This window comes from Vigna radiata, chromosome 5 (genome assembly GCF_000741045.1).
Source record: "Vigna radiata var. radiata cultivar VC1973A chromosome 5, Vradiata_ver6, whole genome shotgun sequence".
Classification (NCBI taxonomy): Eukaryota; Viridiplantae; Streptophyta; class Magnoliopsida; order Fabales; family Fabaceae; genus Vigna; species Vigna radiata.
The window spans coordinates 33,589,742-33,610,050 of record NC_028355.1 but is presented as its reverse complement, the minus strand read 5'-3'; the positions used below and the strand labels follow the sequence as shown (position 1 = coordinate 33,610,050).

Genomic DNA, 20,309 nt, shown 5'->3' with positions numbered 1-20,309 from the left:
TTTATTTAATATTATAAATCCCAAATTAAGAAAAAAGAATGTACAATTTTATTTGCCATAAAAGCAAATAAATCCAAAAAGTCATAATTTCTTAAGCATTTGTTCAGATTCTTTTTAGGTAAAGGAACATACTTACACATATTATGAACATATATTGATATTAATATTATTTTATCTTATTTTATATTTTTCACCAAGTGCATTAATTTATTTATAATATACTAAAAGTTAAACATTGGCACCACACCAAACATTACACAGAAGATGGTTATGCAGTATATAAAGGTTGTTTTATAACCTATGATTTTTCAATAATCAAAACTTAAGGTGTGAATGCATACATAGATTAGGATTTAGGACAAAAGACCGAGACATGAATGTGACAAATAAGCCAAATCCAGATGGTTCCACCAATGGGTTTCAGTCTCTGCTTCAACAGCAACACAGTAATGCTTGGGAGGGATCATCTACACATCCACCCACTGAGCCTTATCCTGCACCAACGGCTAGCTACCAGGACATTGTTCGTGATGAAAACCTCTTCTGGGAAAAGCTTCAAGCTTTTCATCAATCACTTGGTACCAAATTTAAGTAAGGAGAACCATGTTTCAATTGTCCTCTTTTAGTGTGGTTTTTGTTACTGGTTTATGCTTTTTTCCTTTGTGGGGTTGGTTAGTTGGATTGTGGGGGTGTAAATTTACGGGCTTTTGATGTTTTGTTTCCACACTTGCGGAGCTATCATTTTTAGCTCATGGTGAAAAATGAAATTGTGAAAATTACTTTTTTTTTCCTCTTTATATGACTGCATAATTTAGAGTTCCAAAGTTTGAGTGTTTTGTTAAAGATAATGGAAATTTGCACATTGGTTAAGTTAACATTTTGCCATGCTTGTTGAGATTTGCCTTGGCTTGCTCTATTGGTTGGACAATTGGGAAAGTTCTGGATAATTGATTTTCTTTAAGGTTTGGATTTGAAGGTTGTCTGGTTTTAATGGGTTTGTTAGTTCCTTTAATCCTTCTTATCGGTTTTATAGTACACATGTTTTTCTCTTCTGTCTATGTATTTGATCTTAGGTGCACATAGGGCATGTGAAAATGATGCAGAACTGTAATGGAATTAAAATTGATGCTACTTTTCCCTTTTTTTTTTGGGTAGGGTTGTTATTGTGGGAGGAAAGTCACTTGATCTACATCGCCTTTTTGTGGAAGTTACATCTCGTGGTGGGATTGAAAAGGTATGCTATGAATACATCATTCTCTATTAATTGTTGAAAATCAGCACCTTTGTGTCATGAAGCATATGTGTTTTATTTTTGTTGTTTATTTTACCCCTTTCTTTATGATCTGATACACGGTGCTGATGCAGCTCTGTGATCTTAAAATTTTTTGTTGCAGTCATTTATCTCTTTGAAATAGCTGTTTAAAAATGATCCTCCTAAGCTATTTCTTAAATTCATATAGGTGATTATTGATCGTAAGTGGAAGGAAGTGATTCTGGCCTTCAATTTCAAAGATACCATAACAAGTGCATCATTTGTAGTGCGAAAATCTTATCTATCCATGCTTTATCACTTTGAGCAAGTGTATTATTTTGGGAGGCAAGGCTTTCCTCCCCAAACACCTGGTACGGAATATGAATTCTTTTTCCCTTTTGTGTTAGAGATCTCACCTTAGTATTATAACAAAAATGGAATATATAAGTTAGGGACAACTCTCACTTTTTTAGCATGTCTTGGTGTTGAATTAGGCTCAAATTCAAATTCTAAAAGAGTACAAGAATCTATTCCAGTGATTATTGTAGGGCCTCGAGGGTTGAGATGTTCAACTCTTTGAGCTGGAAGGATGTTGAAAATCTCATATTAACTAATAGTATAACAAAAATAGATTGTATAAGTACAATACAGCTCACCTTAGTATTATAACAAAAATGGAATATATAAGTTAGGGACAACTCTCACTTTTTTAGCATGTCTTGGTGTTGAATTAGGCTCAAATTCAAATTCTAAAAGAGTACAAGAATCTATTCCAGTGATTATTGTAGGGCCTCGAGGGTTGAGATGTTCAACTCTTCGAGCTGGAAGGATGTTGAAAATCTCATATTAACTAATAGTATAACAAAAATAGATTGTATAAGTACAATACAACTCACTTTTCTTGAGCTGGTTTTTAGGACAATCCAAATTCTAAGACCTCTCTAGTTATGTTGTGGATATTTTTCATCTTTGACAAATCAATACTTTCAAATATCCAGATATTATGATTAGAGGCCAACCAGGCCTTTCCAATGGCTCCACAACTATTCTCGAGGTTACCGATGTGAATGATTCACCTGTTCAGGGTATGTCAACATTTACATCTGGTTACTGCTTTGATGCTTCATATCTTCATTTGAATCTATATATTTGTTATTATAAAAAAGTGGTTAATAACACAAAGTCATAATCTTCAAATTACTTTGAAATTTATGTAAGACCACGTTTTAGTAGAATTTATGTGTGGAAGAATCAATTTTGAAAAACATTTCTTTTAGTAACTTGTAAAAATCGCTCATTTGGACGGTAGAAGTTTAATAAATTTGGGTTTGAAATTACCCAAATAAAAGTTAATGTTTTTTGTTTTGTGAGAACGTATTGTACTTTAAAAATTAGGTACTTTGGCTACCAGACCGGTACAACATACTAACTTTACTTCATAACTGATAGCCCTAAATACCATGAGATTGGTTTTTGTTGTCAACTATAAGCAAGTTGAAGATAACACACCTACATGAAGCTATCTATGGAATGCTTTAATGTGCTGTGAAAATTCATTTCTTTGTCCATGTCCTGCAAATAATATTAGCAAATATCTGCTTCTGTTCTTTGACAATTTGTTTCTTCAATTTTCACTTTACTTGGTTTCTAGCTTTATGTTCATCTAATCTATATGGTTAAAATACTCTTCATGCATAATTGTGACATGAATTTGCTTTCTTATATGCAGTTACTCCAGTTCAGGGATATGATGCTGTGCTTTCTGGAACAATTGATGTGAAATTTGATGGTGGATACGTAGTCACAGTGACTGTGGGTTCTGAGGAGCTGAAAGGTGTCCTGTTTCATGTTCCTGATAACATGTCCAAGAGTTCTCATACCGAAGGCAATACCAGTTCACAGAATCATGGTGAAGGCACATCTGGGTCGCACAGTCGAAAGAGAGCAAAATATACACCACGTGATCCTTTCCGGCCGAAGTCAAACAGGAGCGGTTACAACTTTTTCTTTGCTGAGAATTATGCCATGCTGAAGCCCTCTTATCACGGGCAAGAGAGAGCAATTAGTAAGAGGATTGGGTTTCTGTGGAACAATCTGTCAGAAGCAGAAAGACAGGTACAAAAGCACTCCCTTTTGAATTGACATGGTTTCATGCTTTAGTTTTGTTTTGCTGATGATTGCTATCAACTTCTCATACCAGTCTGTGACATACATAATGAAGATGAAGTGAAAGAAATGGGAAAGTTATATCTATCTGGACTAGTTTTTCAGGGACATGATTATTTTCCTTCTTTTTCCCTCCATTTATCTCTTACTAACCAAGCAAATGTTGGATTGCCTTCTGCTTTAAGATTCAGAATATTAATGACACGTCTGCTATTTTTCTACTTTGGAATTTCTATGCAATCTTACCTCGATGCTACATACTTTGGTGCTTCTTGAATTTCCATTTAATGTACCTATTATTGAAATGGTGCCTAATCTAGATATGTGTTAGGTCTCAAAACAGTTTCTTTTCTCTTTTTTTGTACACATGATTCTTAGCTATTTTATGTTCCTTCCTATAACTAAGATCATTTTGACATTTGAGAGAATGTTCTCCAACAAGTTTTATATTATATAGCCAACTGTTATGGAATCTATAAGGGATAATGTTTCTATTTAGTATAAAAATGCATTTCATGCTAACCAAAGTTCAATTATTTGTCTTATGTATGTGTGAATTTGATGCAGGTTTATCAAGAGAAAGGGGTGAAAGATAAGGAAAGATATAGAACTGAACTGATGGAATACAAATCCAACAATTCAACTCCAAATGCTCAATAGGATGTTGTTTTGTGTAATTTCATATGGTTTACTTTTTATTCGTTGCATTTGTCTTTGTTTTTAGTTAATTTTCTTATGATGATTCTACAGAGAAACTTAGAAGAGTAGCTTTGTGACAATTCTGGTGTAAATTATGCAGAATGGTTTTGAATTTTATAGTGCCATGTTGTAGCAGTTCATTTATTGTGGTTGCTCTAAAACAAAGGATCCTTCATTCAATTTAAATCTTTTATTTGTAAGTTTACATTTCATCCCTAGATGCTCAAGTTTTAGATGCATTACCTTTAGGAATAAAAAATTGGTGAAATTTATTATATTGAAAATATTTTAATTTTGTATTAGTTTATAAATTACTAGAGCAAATTTGTCACTGGTAAAAGTTAAATAATTCATGATTAATTAGAAACATTTTTCAGTATTAGAAAATTAAATGACATATTCTATATTGTTTGAACATTTATACAATATGAAAGTGCTGACGGCAGCACTGATGTAGTGCAGTCAGAAAGGTTATTTTAGTCATTTTCCATGTTGGTATAGGGTGCATTTAGTAACGATGGGGTGCACGAAGCAAAAAGCCTTGGGTCCAATCGTAAGTTTCTATCCACCATTTTCCTTTCTTCATCTCACGCGTGATTCTCTGCAAAGGTATCGCATCTTCCATTCTGATTCCGTCGTTCAGTTTTCGCATTGAAGCGAAGAGCTCGATCACATTTTGTTCATCGATTATTACGCCTTCAAATGGTAAGTTTTATATTTTTAATTTCTTGTATAATCTTAGTGGTTTCCTTATCAAATTTGGATTGAGGTTTGTTTTTGCAATGCAGCTGGCTGGAGAATGATTACGATGATGGCAGTGAGTTGGAGAAGAAAGGAGAAAACTTAATGGTGAAATAAGGTGTTTTCTCTATAATGGGATTGGATTTTTTTATTAAATACTTTGAAAAAAATATAGGCTATATAGGTAGATAGTATAATAGACTTTTAATAAAATAGCATCACAAAATAAGTATTATTTACTCTGATTTCTGATTGATTGATGATAACCGTAGGAATAACTCTTGTATAAAGGATTTACAAGTTTTCACCTGTGACTGCATCATGAGTGTAAGATATTGCAATGTATCTCTGTCAAAAGCTTAGGCGGTCTAGAATATGATCACACATATGCTTTTTTCTTAGGCTCTAATGCTTTAAAGGATTGTGTAGGAAACACAGAAAATACAAAGCATGTTTTATATAATATATTTCCTTTTTATATAGAGATAATATTTTTTATTTGGCATTTATTGCATGATTTCCTTTAGGTTTAATTAAAGCATAGACGCCCTTATTTTACTATGTATAACCTGTATATGTGGAACTAATTCTTAGAAAAAGGTGTTGGACTTCTTAAGCCCTTAATGAGTAGATTCTAAATGGTATTATGTTAGATGCCCTTATATTGTAGAATCTTATTTCTTTTGGTGCTTCATTGACTAGATATATAAGAAATTTTCAGATTATAGTTATTGATTCAAAAATTAATTATGCTTATTATCGTTAAAACACATAATGTAAGGGTTGTCTAGTATACGTAGACTAACCAAGACTAGATCTACTTAGTAACAATGGAAAAATTGATAAGATGGAACTTCTTGGGGAAGAGTGTAAGGATTCATCACCAGAAGATGTGGTATTCCATCTAACATTTGATGTATGTTTAGTTTATATTGGTAATGGAACTTTGATCTATATTGTTGTATTCAATTTATTGGATTTACGCCACTATCTTTGAGATGTTGAGTCAAGTCTTTCTTTTGGGTTTAATACTTGTTTTACGAGCGCTAGTGGCTATTTATGCTCCCCATAAATTTAATTTTGAGTCAAAGATCAAATATAGTTTATTGTAGCAACATGATACATAGACTACAGCAACCTAGCTTTATATTCTAGTTTTTTTTTTTATCTTGTCCCAACACTTTATTTTTTTTCTCTTTCAAGAAATCAAGTTACCACTAGTGGAGACAAATATCTGGAAGTATTGTTTCTTACTCTTTTAAGAGATTAAGTTATCACTGGTGGAGATATAATATATGAAAGTAGAGTTTCTATAAGAAGGAGATATTGTCCAATCAACATCTGAATAACAAACAACTCTTGTATAGTTATTAGAATCATATAACAAACCTTTTTCAATATATCTTTTAATGTACTTTAGTATACAGATGACTACGTTTCAATGATTTTCACGTGGAGAATTGAGAAATTGACTTACTAGACCGATTGCAAAGAAAATGTCAGGATGTGTAACGGTAAGATAATTCAATTTCAATTTTTCAGTTAATCGTCTATACTACTCAAGATTTGAAATAGGATTCCCTTGATTTGGTAGGAATTTGATATTTGAATCCATGGGTTTGTCAACAAATTTTGAATTCATTAATCAAATTTCCTCCAAAATATTTAATACATACTTTTTTTGAGATATAACAATATTATTGTTGGATTGTGCTACCTCAATATCCAAAAGATATTTGTCAATATCTTTGATTTGAAAATGGTGACAAAGATATTGTTTCATCTAGGAGATGCCATGATGATGATGTTCACAACTTGTAAGAACAACGTATCAATATACACTATCAGATAAACACATCTCACACTTGAATAATGATGGTAAAAGACTGAATGATTTGTCTTGTTTCAAGTTATACCAAAGTGTTGAACAACGTAGAAGACGTATAAGTAGAGGTAGCGGAAGAAGCCACAAAGAGAAAAAAATCCTAAAAATCTTAACAGATCCAATTAACACCACAAACCCAGATTAAAAAAAAAGAGGTCACGATGATCTAGCAACGATGATCGACTTCGGAGAACATGTCTCACGTGCTACGTGGGCAACAGAAAGAAATGTTGTCTTTGAGAGATTTGATCGACACTTAAGATCATGTCAAGACTCTGATAAATACGATCTTCACAGCATGATGATCATCAAACTAATATAAACAAAATCGTGTGATTGTTAATAGAAATAGATGTTACAATAACGATGACAACAATTAAAGTGTTGTATACAACAAAAAAATTTGTAATTAAACTTTAAACTCTATATACCATATTCAATATATTGAAAAATAGATAAAGATAATCTCCTTTGTGTATAAAATATAAATAAAGTAAAGTATTTATAATAAAAGTACTAACCCTAAATTATATAAAAATAATAATAACAAATAAAAAAATAAAATATAAAATATGTAACATATGTATCATATCTAGCAAGTCACATGACACAAATAATTAAAATAGCAACTTTTCTTTTTTAAAGGCTAGATCTCTCTCTTCCCCATAAAAGTCATTTACATTTATGTCGTTGTAATTTTTTATACAAGTGATGTGATAGGAATAGATATTAGAAATAGAAATAAATCTTTACAGAAGAAATCAAAATCTTTATACTGTGAAAGAAACCAATACAAAAGAAATCAATCTTTACTATTCCTATGATCTCAGAACTTTAGATGGTAGGCGTAACATTGTTACCTCTTCGCCGCGAGTTACATGTGTATTATTGCCGCATCAACTAATATTATATGAAAGTTTTGGGCTCGCCACGATAGTCGTGAACTCTGTTCGATTTGGCAAAATATCATCCATTTTCAAGTGCAAAACTGTGGCTTGGAGGTCACTGCCCAAGGCTGGAATAGTGTTTTCGAGGTAATTTGTCTTTTCGAGGTAATCTTGCCCCATGATTCTGAAGATAGAATCAAGTTTCTTTATATCTGGACGAATTAGCACGTGAAGCGTCATTTGGATCTTTTACCGGTCTTTGGTGACCAAGAAGAAAACCTAAAAACCTTTGCATGTGCATAGAAGAAATATGCTTTTTGAAGGATAAAAATGAGACACCACAACCCTAGTCTGTGTGGCGGAGTGTTCCTTTCATCCTATCAAATATAACAGTATGTTTCCCAGGGTTTAGTGTAGACTGAAGAAGAAATGAGTACAAAAAACAAAAATGATTCAGTCTACACCAATTCCTTATTCAGTCTACACGGTAATATTTGATAAGAAAATTATTAGAAAGAACCAAATGTGTGAGTAAACAAAAAATTATTAGGAATGAAGGGTTTATGGGTGATAAGAAAGAAAAATCTAGAACCATAAAAATGTAGAATCTTTGAATGTCTCAATTGAATCCTAATTCACCAAGTCCTTTTTCAACTAATGAAAGAGAAAACGGTGACATGATCATATTCCTAGACCTCTCTTTTCTCAAACTACATTTTGGTTCTCTCTTATGGTTAGGTTCTGCTTCTCTGTTGGGGTTCTTTTCCCAAAAGTCCAGACCTTTGCCGTGGTTCTTTTCCCATGCCTATATTGTGCAATTCTCCTATATTCTATGCTGTGTCAGAGGGCTTGGTGGTGCAGTTTAGGTGTTCTTTGTTGTGTGTCTTGGTCCCATATTCTTTGTTTCCGCGACTTGGGTGTTGACTTCTCACTTTCTGTTGGAGGTTGGATTGATTTGGTGTCTTAAAAATGGCCCCTTTATAGGAACGAAGATCTTCTTAATGGCCAAGAAGGTGTGGTTTGATTGTTTGAATTCTGCCCTGATTCATGCCTTTTCTTTTGGTATTGACTATCGTGTTTAATTAATTTTTGCCATTCATTTAATCTTTTGCTTCCCCGTTTGCTTTTCATTGAAGTAATTTAAAAAACGTTGATTAATCATTAAATGATATACAGCTGTCGATCTTACCTATCGTCTTTGCTCCAGTATTATTTTAGTCGTTTCTGATAATAGTTTCCATTGACATCACCGAAATCTGTATTCTTCAAAAGTTTTTCTCAAATACGAATAGTTACTCATCTCAGTTTTAATGTGATTTATCCTTTTATTTTATCAGAATGTCATCGTAGTAGCTTATCTTTGGTGTGGAGTTTTATGCTGGTAATAAGGAAGAAAAAGGAAATGAACATCCAGGAAAGGAACTAAAAGCACACATCTTATTGAAATACAAATAAATGTTCTAGGCTCTCCCAATAATGTCATGCATGCACTTTATTTAATAAGGATGGGATCTAGGAGAGGAATACTTTGTTCATTCCTGAAAAAATTTTGGGGGTCAAACTTTGTCTTAATTTGTGCCAATCTCCTAAAGTTTCCCTTGAAGTACTTCTCGCCCCAAACACTAGCAGTTGAGTAGCTTGTGTTGTCATGCAGGTTTTTGCCTAAATCAAGATCCTTATAATTGAAATAGGCTGCTCGTGGAAATTTTGACACATATGGAGTCATATATCTGTAAATCATCTTAGCCCAAAGTAGATGCTTCTCTTCGTTGCTGTTCCCTTTCCAATTGACCAAGTATTGTATGTTATACAAGTTGCCCTTCCTGTGGGGAAAAGGGGTTTCAGATTCTGAAATTTCATTCATTATACCACCATAGGGTTCGAATATCATCACGGTTGATGCTTCTTCCTCTAGAAGCATTTTCCAAGCTCCTTCTAGACCATCTTTTGGTATTGGCTCCTTTACATAGTCAGACTTGGCCTTGAAAGATTCTTTAGATGTGGTAGTTCTGTTGAGCAAGAGTTCTAGAGGGTCGTCTATGTTGTATCCAGCAATAAACATAACTGATTGAATCCAGTTCATTTCANTGCAGTCTTTGGCCTGCAATCCCAATTCTGGGAAACTCTTATTCATAAGTGGGATCAACCTGTCTACTCCTCCCAGGAACAGAGAGTTGAAGAGTACTCTCAATGTTTTTGAGTTGTCACCACTATTTTGAGCTATTACTCTAATGACAAGATCCTCATGCAATTCATGTGCAATGTATTGCCACCTGTGAATGAGATTCTTGGCTCCTTCTTCCACTGTTTTGCGAACGTTGAAACCTGTAACAGTAGGTGGGACTCTAACCAACCTAATCTTCCATGCAAGGATGACTCCAAAACTAGTAGCACTACCTCCTCTGATGGCCCAGAAAACATCTTCTCCCATTGATTTTCTGTCATGAATCTTCCCATTTGCATCAATGATGTAAGCATCAACAACATGGTCTGCTGCCAGGCCATGTTTTCTCAACATGACACCCTGCCCCCCTCCACTGAATTGCCCACCTATCCCTACACTTGGACAGGTTCCTGCAGGGAAACCATGCACTTTACTAGCTTTTGAGATTTGGTAGTAAAGTTCACCCACCGATGCCCCAGCCTGAACCCAAGCTGTTTCATCAGAAAGGTTAACTTGAATGGAACGCATGTTGATGAGGTCAACCATGACAAATGGGGCCTCACTAAGGTATGATTGCCCTTCATAATCATGGCCACCACTTCTGACTCTGAGTTGCAACCCAAGTTCTTTGCTGCATCTGATGCCTGCTTGAATTTCTGATTCATGGAAAGGTGCTAGAATTAGAATAGGCTTCCATGAGGAATTCACCCATCTAGTGTTTTGTTCCCGTGCTTCCAAGACTTGGGGATATTGGGAGGATGATTTGGTGAAGATTATTTTCTCAACGTATTCAGAATTGCCACCAAGTTGGGTTATCAAGCATTCCTTGAATTTCTTCTCAACCAAGGTAGGAGCTGAAGATGAACATGAAATTGGAAGAAGCAGTATCAGAAACACTGCAAGATAACTCATCTGCATGTTTACTTCTCTACCTTTGGTTTATTGAGTTATGTTCAAGAATTCACACACATATATATATACATACACATGTGTAGTTCATGTTCACATGAAAATATAGGATAATGCTGAAGCTATTTTGTCAACCAGTTGAAACAGTTGTTGATTTGACCCTGTCCATGATGGCTGCTATAGAAGTAAAATGTAAATATAATTAAGACTTTGAAATTAAATGATTAAAAAGTATTAAAGATCAATAAAAAATGTCAATAAATTTAAAATTGCACGCACTAAACAAAAATTCATTACTGTTCCTGTTTAGGTTGCCATGGTAATATTTGTAATTAGTTTACCATGATTGAAGATGGGGTTTTTTAGATTTATTATTTTGACTTAATTGTATTTTATCAGTATTTTAAAAATTTGGGTAAGTTGTGTTTTTGTTTTTTTTTCTTTTTTAATTTTAAAATTACTTATTTTAGTTCTTGTAATCTAAAATGAGTTGTTTTAGTAAAGATTTCACTTTCTCAAATAGGCTATATGTATTATTATGAATTTCAACATTCCATTTAATAAGATTTTACTTTCTTAAATAGGCTCTTGGTATCATTGTGAAATTTTTTATATTCCATCTAAGATTTCACTTTCATTCTTAAATGAATTCTAAGTTGTTTATATGGCATTTTTATTTTATTTTGTATTATTGTTAAAATCTTTTATGTCAGCATAGAATTAGAACATGCTTCTTTCTTAGTCACTGAAATAAAAAGAGTTAATTTTACATTTCAAGATCGGAAACAAATTTATTTTAAATAATATTAGTGATCAAGTGAACCTAATTTTTAAAATTAAGCTTTATTATTTTAACAATTAAATGAATATATTTATAATTATGTAGGAACTTTCTGAAACTCTATAATTTTAAATATTTTGTTTTGGTTTCTATAACTTGTAAAAATTTCTGTTTTTAATTTCATCTGTCACATGTTTTAAGAATATTCCACGAATATTATCGTGGTTCTTAATGATGATAATATAATAAGAAACAAGAAAAGGATATTTATAGGAAAATAGACATTTTGAAATTACACTAAGCATGGCAATAAAATAAACAATAAAATAGTTAATAAAATTAGTAGTATGAAATCAAAAGAATTTAAAAAAGGAACAAATAAAATCTTAAAAATATATTGAACTGAAAGTAATCAAATATTAGAAAATATATTTAATGCATAATTATTTTAAATTTTCAAATATCTCACATAAAATAACATTTGTTGCATAATTTTTACTTCTTAAATCATTATAATTAAAAATAAGTATTTGAAAATATTTTAAATAGGAACTAAAATAAATTTTCCTCTAAAATAAGAAATATTGTTAAAATTCTCAATAATATTAAAATAAAAAATAATCAAATCATAAAACTAAATTTAGAATTTGGGATGAAAATATTTTAACTCTGTTTCTTTTTTTTTGTTAAATATCGTACAAGATTATTGGCAACTTTTAAAAATCGTTTACTAATTTCTTTATTGCAAACTAATCATATAGAAAGAAAATTAATTTCTTATGGGTTAGACTACCGAAAAACAAATGCATTTGTTGATATGAGTAGTCAAATTAATTCCTTTAAGTTATCATTCAACCGTATAGTCTCATACCTATACAGTCTTTAGATCTCTCTCATCCCGATGTATGTTCGATTCGTCTATGTGTCTCTTCCACTAGAAGTCTGCCAGGAATCGCTCCTTGTCTGTGTCTCTTGCACTCCATGGCTCTTGCACTCCATGCCTCTTGCACCGGCGATCACTCTCCGTCCTCGTTAGTGTCTGAGTATCACAAATCATATGGCGGAATAGAAGGAGGTCCTTGTATGGTAGCTTGGATTGAGCCAACAGTATTACCATTATGTATGCACGAGGATTATCCTTTCATGGTAGCTTGGATTGAGCCAGCGAAATTACCATTACATGTGCAGGAACCACTATAAATTGACATTCATATTATATCCGGATGAGTCAGGCCTGTGCGTATTTTATGTTTTTAGAATGTTTGTATACTTGGTTTAGTTTTCATGATCTATTTTGAAATCTTACATTTTATGATAATTTCAGTTTAAATTAGCTTATCTTTGCTTTTGTGTTATCTATTTCCCTGTGTGTTTTGTTTTCTCTTTTGTAATGATCACCTTAAATAGTGTGAGTTTAGAAAAAATCTCTAGTGATCAAGTGCTAGCGGGTGGAAGAGGTAAAACTTAGAGTAGAATATTTCACCACTTCCTTTCTATTTTATAAAATCTATATTACGTTTTTGTTCAGTATAATATATCTTCTTTTATATATATATATATATATAGCTATTTTTATTTGACTCAACTATTTTGTAATATAAAAAAATGTGATATTTCATACGCTAGTTAAAATTGGAATATTATATTTATGCTTACAATAAAATTTAAAAGAATGTTAATGTAAATATGGAAAGTTTCAATATCTTTTAAGGTCACTTCAAGAGTTTATTTATGAATAATAAATTGGAGATTAAAATTTGATGTCCTTTTTTAAATGCTAGAGCACTCGAGTTTATTTATAATATATGAGAATATATGCATTATGAAATAAGTGTGTTTACTTTTTCTAATAATAATAGTAAATTTTGAATTATAAAATTAAATATATATTTTTTATAATAAAGGATATTTTTTATTTATTTTCTGAATAACTTTTTCGCTATTAATAATTATTTTAATCTAAAATATCCTTATTATTTTAACAATCTGAATAATGATATATTAAATTATTCTTAGAAAAAGCCTTATTATTTTAACGATTAAATGAAAAATTTATATTTGTGAAGCTCTCTAATTATATGAATTTTCGTTTTTATGTCTAATAATATTTTGTTTTGGTTTTATAACTTGTAAAAAAAATTTGTTTTTAGTTTCTGTTGTGACGTGTTATAAGAATATATTATAAGAATGTTATAAGAATATTATAAGAATGTGGACTTTGGTTGATAATGATGATAATATAATTAATAAGGAATTTGTAGGAAAAAAAGACATTTTGAAACTAAACTAATCATTAAATATTAATATAGCTTCTCTTCTTTTAATTGGAAAGAGATTATCTAAAATCTAACCATTTCAACTTTACCTTAAACTTCATGCTAATGATGGCTATTAATATTTTTAATTAATTAATTAATTAGATTGAAACCCTTCTCTTGCTGGATAAAAAAATTGTTAAATAAGTTAAATTAATACAATTAATAATACATGATAAAGATACTTGAGTTTTATATTAATTATGTAAAATCAAAAGTTAAAATAAGATCTAAAAAGTCAATGTAAAAAAAATAAAAAAATCTTCATAGTTATATCTCAAAATCATTATTATAAACAAAGTCTCACAACTCTAATCCTAAATTATTAATTTTTGATAAATACAAAGTTTTACATAAATACTTTTCACTATAACATAATGGTCTTTCACTGTCCCAAATCATTTAAATATATATAAAAAAACCACTAATAAATAATTGCAAGAAGAGTAGTTAGTCAAAACTATTATTTAAATACTTATGTTTTACTTTTAATAAAAAAGACTGAATACATAAATAAATAAATAAATGTCAAGAATTAATTTTAATTCTAAAAGAGCAGAAATTGTTTATTAAATGTTTTTTTTACTGTTCTAACATTATTATCTGCCATTCTCCTTTTCTATCTAAAAATAATTACACTACTTACTATTTGAAAAATGAAGTAACTCAAATTTTTATATTCTTTCTTTATCTGAAAATAATGAATAAATAAATAAATATTATGTCGAAACTTTAATTCAAGACTCAAGAGTACATTTATATTAATTTATGAAATTATAAATAATTATGAAATATTACTTACAAGTAAATAAATTTATACTATATATATAATTTTATAAAATTATAAAATTTAGTTAATTCAAATAATAAAGTTATTTAAAACATACTATTTGTATAATTACAAAAAAAAATCAAATATTATTTAATAAACTATCACAAAATTATAAAGTTCTTTCTATTAAAAACAAAATTGTAAATCATGTAATAATATATAAAAGTGTGTAAACTATATCATGTAAAATTGTAAGTTTTTATGTAATGTATATAAATCGAACAAAAATTAAATTATTTTATCACTTACTATGAGGAAATGTGGATAAATGTTTGATTTTCTTTTTTCCACCAAACCAATGACACAATCATGAAAAGTTAAATTCTTTTATTTTTGGATGTGATTGTGAAAGTGAATCAATGAAGAAAACTAGAAGACAAAAAAAGTGCAAAGAAAAAATCACATTAATAGATTATTGATTTTTAAAATAACTCAAAAATCTATTAAGACAATAAGCAACTTAGACTTTCATTTTTTCATTTACTTAGCCTCATTCAAATCCATATTAATAGGTTATTAAGTTTTAAAATAACTTTCAATTAATATGTTAATTTATTTTATTGTAATATCTCGATACTCAATTTCGTCCTGGTAATAATAATAAAAAAAAAAGAAATACAAAATTAAAAAACACTTGAAAAAAAGTATTTTTTTGTTTAATTTGATAAAATTTGAAAAAAGTTAAAAAAGAGTTGCTACTAATTAAATATAATTGTAAACATCTTTGAATAGTTTTAAAAAAGTATTAAAAATATTAAATATAATAATAAAAATGAAAAGGAGAAGAATTCTATCCATGGAGCTTTAATCTTTTTTAAGATTTTCTTACTCAATTTGAGACAGAGAAAGGATGTAATTTTGTCTTAAAAATGTAGAAAAAGACAAAGATTTTCTTAATAATATTAAATATTAAGAATATTTATATATAACATTTTGCATTTTGCATGGTATTTTTGGTATTTTTAACAACTTACTTATTCTCATAATTGTTTTTTTAAATTTGTCTATTATTTTTTATCAGATTTACTTACTTTTGTGAAAGAACCACATTGTTTTTTTATTATATTTGATTGTATAGTATAATTTTGGGGTTTAATTGTATAGATCATGTTTTATCTTTCTAATTTTTTTAATAGTTTTTTAAAATGAACTATGATAACTACTCCATATTCTCAATTTTAAAATTTATTATTTGTTAATTCATAGTTTCATCCTGATTTTGACTTTGATTCTGACACAATAGTTACTTAAATTGATATCAACTTAGTTAATATTAATATTGTATTGTGACACATAATATTTTCTTAAAAGTATTATTGATACTTTTAATTATATAAACATCTAATAAGTTTTGCTTCCATATGAAAAGACACACAAATAAATAAAAGAATATTTTTTGTCTATTTTTACATTGCTTTTGTTTGTACGTTATTAGTTATATTACATAATGTTAGTTTCAAGAACTTGAAAGAAAATGTGAGAGAGATTGAAAAGTTTTCCTACTAATAAAATAATAAATAATATTTATGGATAAAAAATATATAAAATACTAACATTAATAATTTATAATTAAGTAATAATGTAAATTTGTGTATAAAAATTCTATTTCTTTTTAGTTTCATTTCACTGTAATTTTTATTTCAAGAAGGAGACCCATTTACTCTGTTTACTCTTTTATCATTTGATCATCTTTTTGAATGTTAGTTTTTATTACTTAATTACATTTTTTATATTAGATTTAGTCTAATGTTCTTGTTATTTTATACTTATTTTTTTATTGCAAAGTATAAAAAATTTATATCAAAGATATTTATCTAGATAATTGATTTTAATGTTAATTATTTATGTGTATTGTATGAGTTATTGTATTTAATCGATGTTTAGTTTAAATTTGATGAGTTAATGATTTTAGGATTTTTTTTTTCACTTTAACTTATTCTATCTTTTTTTTATGTTTTGTTATTATTTTTCTATGATCACTTCGTGTTGTGAACTGAGTTAATAATAAAATAGTTGTTTAGTCTTTCTGTTTTTATCTCCTTTTGAACAACTTATGTAGTTTTTGGTTGGTTTGTACATATGTTATGCTACTATAGTTATTTATATATATATATATATATATATATATATATATATATTGTATGTTATCAAACTTTATAATATTTTATTTAGGAGTTTTATGTTATTAAATTAGACGTTACATTTTTCATAACTACAAAAAACAATGCGGCAGTTACTAGTAACCTCTAACCACGAAAAATAGATTTAAATAAAAAAACCATCTGTTGCAAACTAGTGAATTGGACCAAATTTATAGTAAATTTATCAAGTTTGTTTCTGAGTCAACTTGTCAAGAGTGAATGGAAAATAACCTCAAACAATATGGTGTGATCTAGCATTAATAATAATAGAAATTATATCAATTTCTTTTCACTCAGAGTTCTTATATTTCTTCAAATTAACACTAAGTCATTATTGTAAATTGTAATTAACTTTTTTAAAAAAATCATATATTACTTACGATATTAATAAAAAGAATTCTTAATCAACATAATTGATTGTTGGATAAAATAATCAGTTAAAAATAATCATTTATGAAGTTAACATACTCAATTATATGTTTCTACATAATAAAAAGTCAACTTTTATATGAAATATTGTTTTTTTGGTGTATAGGCAAATTTGATGCAATAATTATAGAAATAGGCAAATTTGACAAAAATTATCTGAAGAGACAAGTTCTACAACATCCACACAATATTAAATGGAAAAGGCGTATATCATTAATTTCAATAGAAAATTGTTTTGATACAAGATTATTGTGTATTTGTAATCGATTACCAACGGCCCGAGAAGCTAGTCTCGCAGGTCAGTTAGACCACCTTAGGAGCCCAACTTATTAAAAAAAATTTAGATCCACATCACGCCATTTCATATTAATACAACGCTCCATTTCATATATTGTTAAGATTTGATATAGTTCGGTAACTTAGTCAAGATATGAAATAACTTGTTCCAAACCTTTTTAACCCATAACTAGTCCATCGACCTAGAACCAATCTAGCAACCCTTTTTCTATGTTAAAAATAAAAAATTTCATCCTGTTTCCATGTGACATTATACTTTCAATGATAGAAAAAGAAAAATAGACAAGTCAATGCGACAAGGGCTGGGTTGAGTTTTAAGGGTCTTGATTGAGCTTTGTCAGACTTGATGAAGCTATTAGATTATGTTAATATAGGATGTGATGACGTGAGTTCGAATCTTTTTTAATGAAGCTGACTGGCCTGACTCACCTGTCAAGTTGAAACTATAAGTGGTCTTGCTTTAAAATGACTTTATATTGAGATTGAAAGTCGTCAAATTCTCCAACGATTTCAATATGATATAATCGAACAAATTAATAACTTTTAATTTCAATGTGACAAAAACAAAAATCATGTGAAAGTGCACAACTTTTAAAATGGTGTCGGAGTTGCAAGATTTGTCTATTCTCATAATTTCTTTAAATTTGTCTATTTTCATAATTAGTGCGCCAAATTTGCGTAGATATGCAAAAAGACACCTTAAATTCTGTTAAAAAATTTCTTAAGGATTAATTCATGCCTCACATTTGATTATACTAAAATAAGGAAGAATAGAGAATGAAACAATCAACAAAAGGAACAAGAATAATCAAAAAGATCATTCAAATATGCTTGTCAACGTTTACACCATAGTGTGGTACCATTATGTGGCATCATTAACAGTAGCACTTAGAGTTCTTGTACCTGTTCATAAGCACTGCAAAACATTAGCAAGATATTCTTGGCATTCCTTATGAGATTTCATTACTTCATGACATTTTACACAAGACCACAACCATTACCAAAATATATCATATCCATTTCAAATTTCCATCCCCAACCTTTGAAATGTTTGCAAAAGCAGCATACCATTCCAGATTCGGTTATTAGCAACAACACAAAGCAGAAAATGAACATAACAGTGAAGCACTACAAAATGTTGAAGGTGTTCGACATAATGTCATACCCCTTTAAGAATGAAAGGAATTCAGGAGAGGAATACTCTGTTCATCCCTGAAAAAATTTTGAGGGTCAAACTTTGTCTTGATCTGTGCCAATCTTCTGAAGTTACCCTTAAAGTACTTCTTGCCCCAAACACTAGCCTTTGAGTAGCTTGTGTTGTGAAGCTTGTTTTGGCCTAAATCAAGATCCTTATAGTTGAAGTAAGAAGCTCTAGGAGATTTTGAGACATAAGGAGTCATGTATTTGTAAATCTTTTTAGCCCAAAGTTCATGCCTCTTGGATGCTTCTTTGCTATTCACTTCCCACTTCACCAAGTACTGTATGTTGTACAAGTTTCCCTTTCTGTGGGGAAATGGGATTTCGGATTCTGAAATTTCACTCATTCTTCCACCATAAGGTTCCAATATCAGCATTGCTAATGTATCTTCCTCAGCAACCATTTTCCAAGCTCCTTCTAGACCAGATTCTGGTATTGGTTCCTTTACATAGTCAGANTTGGCCTTGAAAGAGCTTTTGAATGTNGTAGTTCTGTNGAGCAAGAGTTCTAGAGGNTCATCTTTGTTGNATCCAGCAATGAACATAACTGATTGAATCCAGTTCATTTCAATGCAGTCTTTGGCCTGCAATCCCANTTCNGAGAAACTCTCNTTCATCAGTGGNATCAACCTGTCTATTCCTCCAAGGAACACAGAGTTGAAGACTGCTTTAAATGTCTTTGATTTGTCACCANTGTTTTGAGCAACTACTCTGATGAAAAGATCCTCATGCAGTTCAGGTGCTATGTGTTGCCACCTGTGAATCAGATTGTTGGCTCCTTCNTNCAATGTTCTTTCAACATTGAACACTGTAACAAGAGCNGGAACTCTNACCAACNTGATCTTCCATGCAAGGATGACTCCATAACTGGTAGCACNACCTCCTCTTATGGCCCAGAAAACATCTTCTCCCATNGATTTTCTATCATGAATCTTCCCATTTGCATCAATGAGGTAAGCATCAACAACATGGTCTGCTGCCAGGCCATGTTTTCTCATCATGGTACCTTGTCCCCCTCCACTGATATGNCCACCNATCCCTANACTTGGACAGGTTCCTGCAGGGAATCCATGAACTTTACTAACCTTTGAGATTTTGTAGTAAAGTTCACCTACTGATGCCCCAGCCTGAACCCAAGCTGTTTCATCAGCAAGGTTAATTTGAATGGAACGGATGTTGATGAGGTCAACCATGACAAATGGGGTCNTACTGAGGTATGATAGCCCTTCATAATCATGGCCACCACTTCTGACTTTGAGCTGCAACCCAAGTTCTTTGCTGCATCTGATGCCTGCTTGAATTTCTGATTCATGGAAAGGTGTCAGTATTAGAAGAGGTTTCCTTGAAGAATTCAACCATCTAGGATTCTGTTCCAATGATTCCAACACTGGTGTATACAGTGAGGAGGATTCAGTGAAGATGATTTTTTCAATGGATTCAGAATTCCCATCAAGTTGATTTATGAAGCACTCCTTGAATTTCTTTTCAAACAAGGTAGAAGCTGAAGATGAACATGAGATTGGAAGAAGCAGTATCAGAAACACTGCAAGATAACTCATCTGCATGTTTTCTTCTCTGCTTTTGGTTTATTGAGTTATTATGTTTCATAACTCA

The 20,309-nt window shown here is 30.4% G+C and overlaps 3 protein-coding genes across 4 annotated transcripts; 1 reads left to right on the top strand and 2 right to left on the bottom strand.

The window, feature by feature from the left end:
* The first annotated feature begins 297 nt into the window (after positions 1-297).
* LOC106762790 (high mobility group B protein 10) lies at positions 298-4,297 on the top strand. Of its 2 annotated transcripts, XM_014646856.2 has the most exons (6): positions 299-591; positions 1,156-1,234; positions 1,461-1,623; positions 2,251-2,337; positions 2,982-3,367; positions 3,986-4,297. In XM_014646856.2, exons 1-6 carry the CDS (start codon positions 374-376, stop codon positions 4,076-4,078), a joined length of 1,026 nt encoding a protein of 341 aa, XP_014502342.1. In that variant the 5' UTR covers positions 299-373; the 3' UTR covers positions 4,079-4,297. The 2 variants fall into 2 exon arrangements, with proteins under 2 accessions (XP_014502343.1, XP_014502342.1); XM_014646857.2 differs by lacking the exon at positions 2,251-2,337 and having other exon boundaries at positions 298-591.
* A 4,342-nt stretch (positions 4,298-8,639) lies between these two features.
* On the bottom strand, positions 8,640-11,152 carry LOC106762789 (berberine bridge enzyme-like 22). The gene has a single exon (XM_014646855.2). It carries the CDS (start codon positions 10,710-10,712, stop codon positions 9,123-9,125), a length of 1,590 nt encoding a protein of 529 aa, XP_014502341.1. The 5' UTR covers positions 10,713-11,152; the 3' UTR covers positions 8,640-9,122.
* A 7,343-nt stretch (positions 11,153-18,495) lies between these two features.
* Positions 18,496-20,309, bottom strand: LOC106762845 (berberine bridge enzyme-like 22). The gene has a single exon (XM_014646933.2). It carries the CDS (start codon positions 20,258-20,260, stop codon positions 18,668-18,670), a length of 1,593 nt encoding a protein of 530 aa, XP_014502419.1. The 5' UTR covers positions 20,261-20,309; the 3' UTR covers positions 18,496-18,667.